The sequence below is a fragment of the Acipenser ruthenus genome, chromosome 50 (assembly GCF_902713425.1).
Source record: "Acipenser ruthenus chromosome 50, fAciRut3.2 maternal haplotype, whole genome shotgun sequence".
Taxonomy (NCBI): Eukaryota; Metazoa; Chordata; class Actinopteri; order Acipenseriformes; family Acipenseridae; genus Acipenser; species Acipenser ruthenus.
This window is the reverse complement of record NC_081238.1, coordinates 3036807-3046739: the sequence shown is the minus strand read 5'-3', so window position 1 is coordinate 3046739 and position 9933 is coordinate 3036807. Positions and strand designations below refer to the sequence as shown.

The window sequence follows — 9933 nt, the reverse complement described above, 5'->3', positions numbered from 1 at the left end:
TACCGTAACCCTGGTTCCCTGAAAGAGAAGACGACCACCAACCGCGAGGTCACATTGGTCGCCCTCACAGGTTCGATGGAAAAAGAGAAATGGCTTCCTTTTGATGACAGTTTTGTCCCCTCGGTGGGTGTGACTGAGTGCATCATCCCTGGAAGAGGCCTATCGGCAGCTCTGGTATAGAGAGCTCAGCAATACCTACCCAATGGGCAGGCATATCTCATACGTAATGTCATTGGTGGTCGTCTTCTCTTTCAGGGAACTAGGGTTACGGTAAGTAACCCAACGTTATGTAGTGTGGACAGGGCCTAAAACATGCTATAAACAAAAAAGGAAATAATTTAATAAAAAATTGAAAACTTTATTTAACACACTGTATATTCATATTGTAAAAATCAAAACCACAACTATTTACATACATGCCTTCCCCGCCCCCAGGTGCCCCCCCCAGAGTCTCCCCAGTGCTCAAGGCAGTCACCCATTATAAAATGGGTTCCAACCGCACAAGATTTACACATTATTTTTAAATGGAGGGTGTCCTTGGGCACAGTCCACTGAACAGAATCCAGGGAGTTTCAGCATAATCGCTCTTCAAAGCTCCATGCTGTCCGTCTCCCATGTCCTTGTAGCTAGTCCCACAGTGTCCGCACTGGTGCTCCTGAATGAGCAAACATATTCCAGTTTACAACACCAAAATAGAAGAATATTTATAGAGTACTTTAATGTAGTTCAAATTGTTGCAAGGTACTTCATTAAACAATACTAACCGACAGAGTTACTTAGCAGATTTTACAACCCGCGTTAATATTAATTTAGTGATCACACCAAAAAGCAACACCATAAGGCACATACATTTTTAGGATTAGCTCAGCTCTCTATAATTGCAGTAGTACAGATCTAGTTCAGTATCTTATGCAATTACAACTCTCCTATTTCTTATGTTTGTCTGTTTGTCATCTGTCCCTCTGTCCTTTTTTACCGTTTTCTTTCCAACCCAAATTTAACAATACTGCCTGAACCAGTATTGTTAAATACCAGAATGCCATATTACAAAACAAATAAATTCTGTAGGCATTACTAAAATAAAAGGTGGAGGATGAGCCCTCATTGTATATGAGACTTTCTTTCGTGCGCCTCGGAATATCGTTCCATCTTTTCTTAATCTCCTCCTCCGTTCTTTTAATAATGCCTACACTCTTTTTTACATGGATTCTATATTCTCTATTTGCAGACTTTCTATTTTGTCATGTAAGCTATGAAACATGTATTGAAACATGTAATTTACAAACTGACTTGATCAGAAGGGTTAAATGAGCTATTTGCAAAATGTTATTAAATGATTATTTGTCCTTGTCTCCTCACATCACCTTGCCTTTTATATAGCCTACTGTCTGACTGCAGCAAATTAACGCCTGCTTTTCAGAGTTCTTAAAATAATCAAACAAATACAAGGTCCACAATTACCAGCAGCTTTAATAAAATTACTAGCTTTAATAAATTAGACAGAATATTTAATAGACCTCATTTGCAAAATCCCCTCCCAATTTTAGCGGTTTCATTCAGAAACGCCCCAGACTTACATATGCATATAGAGAATTACATATGCATCAAGGGATAAAGCTCACAGAGACATTGCCCCCGCAAAACACATATTAGTTGCATGTTTATGCCATTGCGTGTGTTTTATAAATCCCATCCAAGAATTCAGAACCCTCAGTGCCCTTTTTACGGTCGTAAAACATGTGCAATCCTTTTATAAATCTGGGCCTCTGTGGTTAACACAGTGTTCTGTATAGCTAATTAATAACAATAATTAATAACAACTGTCTTTGTGACTGTGTGACGTCAGTAGCACGGCTTTGCTCTGCTGTGGAAAAACAACCCAGGCTCTCCTTAACCACACCGTGAGGGCTCGATACGGCCTGGCGTGCCTCGGTTGTTCAGTGGAAAAGAAGCATTTAAGACAAACAGATTAATTTCTTATGATTTTTAAAATTGTCAAAACACAATGGAACACTGAAAAAGTCACAGAACATCTTTAAATTAATTGTCAAAAGTGAAGAGAACAACTTAATATTTTTAAAACTCATTTTCACCTAAAGTGTTTGGCTATGTCTTTAAGAAGCCATTGTGTGTTACTAGAAATAGTTGTCTCAAGAACTGTTTTTTTTTTCACAGATATTTGATCTGCAAAACTTAGGTCATGAGCATGCTCATTTTTATTGTTTGCAAATGTACTGAAAAGCAATCAGAGTTTCTTACAGTATCACGTTATGCTCTCTGACAACATGAAACAGATACAATAGAAATAATATTTAAAGTCCTACTGAAATCCACATATTCATAATATGCATTGCAACAGTTGCATAAAAAGGTCACAAAGTGACAAAGTAGCATACGTTATGATTTAAGAAGAACACTGTAATACAGATCTTAAAGTAATACTTACTAGCAACAAAGCCACAGGAAATCACCTCAAGAACACCTGCATCCTAGCACTCTTCAACATTTACCTCACCATTAAAACTAGTATTTAAATATACACTCAATCGTGTTATATGGAATTTTCATTTCTTCACACAAGCAACTGTAAAACAAAACATGCATTTTTAACACTAGCTGTCTTGGAGAAGATTTTTCGTTCCTAATTTGTTCTGTAAATTGTAACGTATTGATGACAACTTATCTGTAAACATGTAAACTACTTACCGTAAAAACGCAAAGCAAGAGATTACCCTCATCACGTGATCGAGCTGTACGCTAGAAGGATGACGTAATTAGACGCTGCACACTCAGGGCTATGATGAGGCACCCTCGATGGGGTACGTTGGAACTCCCAGTGGAAGAGCCTGCAGTCTGCAGCGATACCCCTCTCGAAACCGAAAGTTACTCGGTTTATACCAAGACTCGGAAGGAGATCTTTTCCATGCACATTTGCCTCCAGCTTTCTTCGTAGACTGTTTTTCTAACTGCACGTTAAACTATAGCACGAACTAAACGCGTTGTAGTAGTACCACGGCGGGTTGCCTATCGCCCAGGAAGCCCGTGTGACTCAAGGTAAGCAAATCTATATTTTTCTATTAATGCGTTTAAACAGATGTCACGGGAAATTGGTCGACCGGGAAATAAGTTGGCCTCTATATTACGTATGCGCGAATTTCTGAATTCAATAGAGTGATCATTAGGAATTGTCACATTGAAAAAAAAAACCAAAAACGACTATTGTTTATAATCTTACTTTAAAAGTATACCTAGTTGTAAAAGCGTAGTGGAAGCATGGTAAAGCAGGTAAGCCGTGTTGTAAAGCCCAGTGCAGGCAATAAAAAACCAAAACATGGTTAAGTAGGATAAATGCATAGTTAACTGCAAAATGACCGCGGTAAACCTAAGGTATCACACAGATTGTGTGCAGTCATTTATTTAGATCTGTGTGTCGTTGAAAACAGGGCAGCAGTGTGGAGTAGTGGTTAGGGCTCTGGACTCTTGACCGGAGGGTCGTGGGTTCAATCCCAGGTGGGGGACACTGCTGCTGTACCCTTGAGTAAGGTACTTTACCTAGATTGCTCCAGTAAAAACCCAACTGTATAAATGGGGAATTGTATGTAAAAAATAATGTAATTGTATGTAATATCTTTTAAGAATTGTAAGTCGCCCTGGATAAGGGCTTGTGCTAAGAAATAAATAATAATAATAAAAAAAATGGCAAGTGAGACAAACTCTTACTCTTACAACAATGTGGTTCGTATCGTATCACATTTTCTGTAGGCTGTGCTTGCTGAAATCGGTGTCATGTTTCCCAACGTTTAGTAATAACATTAGAAGGGACGAGCAGACTGCAGATTAAACGTGTTTTTATTTTATTTTAATGTATGCTTTAGGAAAAACAAGTTCACAAATTCATTGGAAAGTCATACACACATAAGGCAATTAAATAAATAATAATATGCTTTCCCAGTCAGCTGTATTGAGAATGGTTTCCAGTGTCAGGCCAGTCAATACATAACACAGCGCGCATAGGGAACCATACCTAACATAACACAGCGCACATAGGGAACCATACCTAGCATAACACAGCGCACATAGGGAACCATACCTAGCATAACACAGCGCACATAGGGAACCATACCTAGCATAACACAGTGCATAGGGAACCATACCTAGCATAACACAGCGCGCATAGGGAACCATACCTAGCATAACACAGTGCATAGGGAACCATACCTAGCATAACACAGTGCATAGGGAACCATACCTAGCATAACACAGCGCGCATAGGGAACCATACCTAGCATAACACAGCGTACATAGGGAACCATACCTAACATAACACAGCGCACATAGGGAACCATACCTAGCATAAAACAGCGCGCATAAGGAACCATACCTAGCATAACACAGTGCATAGGGAACCATACCTAGCATAACACAGCACACATAGGGAACCATACCTAGCATAACACAGCGCACATAGGGAACCATACCTAGCATAACACAGCGCACATAGGGAACCATACCTAGCATAACACAGTGCATAGGGAACCATACCTAGCATAACACAGCGCACATAGGGAACCATACCTAGCATAACACAGCGCACATAGGGAACCATACCTAGCATAACACAGTGCATAGGGAACCATACCTAGCATAACACAGCGCGCATAGGGAACCATACCTAGCATAACACAGCGTACATAGGGAACCATACCTAGCATAACACAGCGCGCATAGGGAACCATACCTAGCATAACACAGTGCATAGGGAACCATACCTAGCATAACACAGTGCATAGGGAACCATACCTAGCATAACACAGCGCGCATAGGGAACCATACCTAGCATAACACAGCGTACATAGGGAACCATACCTAGCATAACACAGCGCGCATAGGGAACCATACCTAGCATAACACAGTGCATAGGGAACCATACCTAGCATAACACAGCGCACATAGGGAACCATACCTAGCATAACACAGCGCACATAGGGAACCATACCTAGCATAACACAGTGCATAGGGAACCATACCTAGCATAACACAGCGCGCATAGGGAACCATACCTAGCATAACACAGCGCACATAGGGAACCATACCTAGCATAACACAGCGCGCATAGGGAACCATACCTAGCATAACACAGTGCATAGGGAACCATACCTAGCATAACACAGTGCATAGGGAACCATACCTAGCATAACACAGCGCGCATAGGGAACCATACCTAGCATAACACAGCGTACATAGGGAACCATACCTAGCATAACACAGCGCGCATAGGGAACCATACCTAGCATAACACAGTGCATAGGGAACCATACCTAGCATAACACAGCGCACATAGGGAACCATACCTAGCATAACACAGCGCACATAGGGAACCATACCTAGCATAACACAGTGCATAGGGAACCATACCTAGCATAACACAGCTCGCATAGGGAACCATACCTAGCATAACACAGTGCATAGGGAACCATACCTAGCATAACACAGCGCACATAGGGAACCATACCTAGCATAACACAGCGCACATAGGGAACCATACCTAGCATAACACAGCACACATAGGGAACCATACCTAGCATAACACAGCGCACATAGGGAACCATACCTAGCATAGCACAGCACACATAGGGAACCATACCTAGCATAACACAGCACACATAGAGAACCATACCTAGCATAACACAGCACACATAGGGAACCATACCTAGCATAACACAGCGTACATAGGGAACCATACCTAGCATAACACAGCGCACATAGGGAACCATACCTAGCATAACACAGTGCATAGGGAACCATACCTAGCATAACACAGCACACATAGGGAACCATATCTAACATAACACAGCGTACATAGGGAACCATACCTAGCATAACACAGCGCACATAGGGAACCATACCTAGCATAACACAGCGCACATAGGGAACCATACCTAGCATAACACAGCGCACATAGGGAACCATACCTAGTACTCCAATGAGAAGTTGCAGACGACACATTTTAAAATAAACTTTTTTTAGCGTGCAAAAGACACTGAACCCAATGCATATTTACACTGATACTTTTCAGAAATCATTAATCTCCAAATATTTGCGAATAAGAGTTGTGCAGAACACAGCTCATGGAAATTACAGTTGTCCCGCGTTATACCGCCCCCCTTTATACCGCCCCCTCTCTGAACAAATGTCACCAATATAAAAACAGTGCTATTTGTACCTGTTATATCACCACCCAGCTGTCCGCCACCCGCCAACTTCCCAAGCCAAGCAAACGTAAATATAAGCATTGTAGTTTCCCTCATTGTAGCGCCAGTGAAATAATCATGGCCAATTAAAAACAACAACGTTATGCAGTTAACCTTTGACTCGCTTTCGTAATTCGTTGTTAATTGAACGTTCATACCAATATCATCAACACTCCAGTTCCCAAAGCAAAACAGAAATTACAAAATGGCGAGTCGACCCTACATTTAACACCAGAGCAAAAGAAAAAAATCTGCATGCATGCGTCTGAAAATAAGAAAGCAAGTCAGCAAGACATCGCATATGTTTTCTCGCCTAAGTGAGGTATACTGTTAAATCGAAGGACAATCGGAGGCATTCTAATAGATAAAAACAAATGGCTTACCTTGATGGAATGGGTTGATTTGTTTAACCTAAAAAAGGCTTGACGCAGTCTAAAATAAGTGACTTTTATAAACCGCAGTAAATGTTAAAAAAACACACTACGATAAGAGGTATAAACTGTTCCTCAAAAGTAACCATGTATGTTTCATACAGATGGGAAAAGATGATAAAACATCACAAGTATAGCTACTGTTGTGTTAAGAATTAGTACTGTAGTTTTAAAAAAAACCAAAATGTTTTATTAAAATGTCCTGGATATACTTTAATTGTATAACAAAAAAATTAAAACGTTTGAATGTATTGCAAACATAGAAGGTTGTGTGTGTGTGTTTGTTTTTGTTGACCCTCACTATAACGCCACCCTCGCTTATTGCCCGTTTTTGACCATGGCCCTTACCAGGCGGTATAAAGAGGGTCGACTGTAGAATCTGGGATTGGGGATGAGCTCGGAATGGTGGTTTTCAATACCAGGGAATGGGGATGTTGCTGTGTCTGGGGATTATCTTCCTGACGTATGTGTTGTTTTATAAACTACAAGAGTAGGTATACAGGAATACTCACAATAAAAGCAACATACTGGGCAATACCTTAAATACAGAAAATAACTAAAACCAATGTCTAGTAGAATTGTGTTTAAGGAATGACAGGACAAAGGCATTTGTAAAATTAAGATTTGGTCTAAAAGGAACCCTAATTAAAGCATGCACTGTTAGGTCACACATATTGTTTCTTTTTGGTGTTTTTTTAGGAGTGTAATATTTAAAGAAAACTCCAACAAAACACCCAAACCTAAATTACTGTAATTATATATATATATATATATATATATATATATATATATATATATATATATATATATATATATATATAAGTACTTTTGCCTTGAAAGGCACATTATAAAAGATAAAACAAGTGATATAAAATATTTCTGATTAAATGTATGTAGTAGGGTGCTGTTTCTGACATTCCTCATTAAATATGTAATATGTATGTAAAAATATCAACACAAAACCATTTGAATACAAATAACTCTTGCACAATTTAACCCAGAGGTCCCCTTTTTAGGATTGCTTACCATACTTGTGAAACATGTCCCCATGCCTTTTTCATTGTTAGTGTTACTAAACGGGTGCAGGTGTTTGCCACCTGTGCTCTTTGCAAACAGGGTGGCATGGTAACTTTTCTAATTAATGAGCACAATAGATACCAAAACAACATAGTCAACATGCAACTTTCAAGTGTTTTCATTACAATTAAAAAACAAAGTTTGTGAAGCGACTCGTGTACAGTTTCAAAATGTATTGTTTCACATAAAAAAACAATACTAGTTGATAAGTCCCATGAACCCTCTCTTTAAATTCAGAAATTCGTGCATGCGCAGTATAGACGCTGTCAACGTGTTTCCCGGTCGACCCATTTCCTGTGATACGGGTAGTCAGTACAGGCACTTATTATTTAGTACACATTAAACATGTACTAAATATTTTTAATTTAGTAGGTGTTGTAATTCAAATTATTACACATACTAATTTGTCCAATCAAGTCGCTGAAAATTAAATAAGAACCAATTGATTTAAAGAAAATACTATGTGGAATAAATTAGCCAATTAAAAGATCAACTATTTTGCAATTTTTGCCCAATTCCTGGTGGTTTATACATATAATTGGAAAATAACAAAAATGACATGGCTGGGTACCTTAATACAAACTGAATCGTGTCATGGTCAGCATTGTCTGTAATAACCTAATTGTAATTTAAAAGCTAAACATCGGGGGAAATTATTGCAGATTACAACAATTATTTGTTATAGTTTTGTACAGTACTTGGGAGTACAATAGCAAGGACTGGAATTGCCCCTGGTTTCTTCCTGGGACATCTGGTAACCCTAAATCACACACGCGCACTCCGCAGATCTATATTTGCATCTTAGAAGAAAATGTCTGAAATGTTATTCTTGATTTTTTTGAAGTGTGTTTCATGTCTGGATAGATGTTATCCTGAAGGTGACTGGCTGCTCTTGTAATTACGCTGTGAATACAAAGTCATTACAAGCCACGACGTTGGCATGACTTGGCACTGCTGTAAAGTGACCAGCCCCTACACAGAAAATGCTTACTTCATTTACATTTACTTAGAACATGTACTATTTGATGTATTCTGTCAAATCAATACGTGTACTAAATATTTGAGACATGTACGAAACGCATTTTTGACCAGGATGGCCTTCTGTGTTTTGCTGCACTTCCTGTGGTGGTTGTTTTGTTTTTCTCCTATTTCAGTTCTGCTTCTTGATGTTTTCATAGCGGAACGCTTTGCTCAACTCGCATCTGAAACAGACGATTCCTACAAGAAGATGGCATTGTGTGGAACCTGTAAGCAAAAATAACTTCCTTTAGATTAGGATCTCACGGTGGTGGAGCGGCATACAGACAGCCTGCTGATATTTATTAGGACACCAGTGTCAGTCAGACAAGCATGACATTAATCCCCCGACACTACATTCAAAATTAAAGCCGTAAGTAACACAAACATCCACTGCATACACATGAAAAAAGCACTCTAAGATTCGGATACTGTGAATAGGTTGTGCTGAAGTATACCCAGAACAAATGTTTGTCAATACATGCAGGGTGTGTATGTTATGCATCGGAAATGCAGTACAATCTTCCTGTGTTAATAGAATGTTTAGTCCCCACCATGGCCACTAGAGGGCTATGGAATTGCAACATAAGCACAGTGTTCATGAATTGGTCTCTCCTGAAGGGCATGGGTTTAAATAAGAAGAAATTCGAGAATGAGAAAAGGCCATTTGGCCTACCTATGCTTACTCACTTTGGTGCCAGTGTGGTCCGTTAGGAGAGGAAAACCAAAAAACCCCTAACCAGGTTAGAAGGGCAAATGAAAGACTCTTTCTTGTTGTGAGCACAGAGAGGTTTATATAATATTGGGAAAAATATCACTTCCCCCAACTGTGCTACAAAGGAAGCTTCTATTGTAGTTATTTATTCTCTGAAAGCTGTGTACTGTCTGTTTCAGGTGTGGACTTCACAGATATACCAAAGCGTTTTTTAGACGATACAGATACAGATACAGACTCACAGGACGATGCAGAGGACGACATAGAGATGTGTATTTCAGACAGCACAACTGAGAGCTATGGAAGAAGGAAAGGTCTGTCCAAAGGATTTGATATTGCCACTTTATATAAAAAAAGAAATGAATTTCAACAATAAAAACGTACAGTATGTTTTTTTTTTTAAACAAATTATTAAATAAGAGTTAATGTTTAACTGATTTGT

At 39.2% G+C, this 9933-nt stretch overlaps 1 protein-coding gene and 1 long non-coding RNA gene across 5 annotated transcripts in view; one reads left to right on the top strand and one right to left on the bottom strand.

Annotated features, from left to right (window-relative positions):
• Nucleotides 1-342: 342 nt before the first annotated feature.
• Nucleotides 343-2758, bottom strand: LOC131722001 (uncharacterized). Its single transcript, XR_009319984.1, has 3 exons — nt 2707-2758; nt 2447-2584; nt 343-655 (listed from the first exon to the last, which is right to left on the bottom strand). It is a non-coding gene; the product is annotated as an uncharacterized LOC131722001 (long non-coding RNA).
• Nucleotides 2759-2827: 69 nt separating this feature from the next.
• LOC117407784 (uncharacterized) overlaps nt 2828-9933 on the top strand; it is a 29027-nt gene continuing 21921 nt past the window's right edge. The window contains exons 1-3 of one of the 4 annotated variants that reach the window (XM_059015473.1): nt 2828-3054; nt 8938-9006; nt 9671-9805. In XM_059015473.1, coding sequence (XP_058871456.1) covers nt 8988-9006; nt 9671-9805 — 154 coding nt within the window. In that variant the 5' untranslated portion in view covers nt 2828-3054; nt 8938-8987. Of the gene's footprint in view, nt 3055-8913; nt 9007-9670; nt 9806-9933 lie in introns of all 4 variants that reach the window. The other 3 variants (XM_059015474.1, XM_059015475.1, XM_059015476.1) reach the window with 3 other exon arrangements.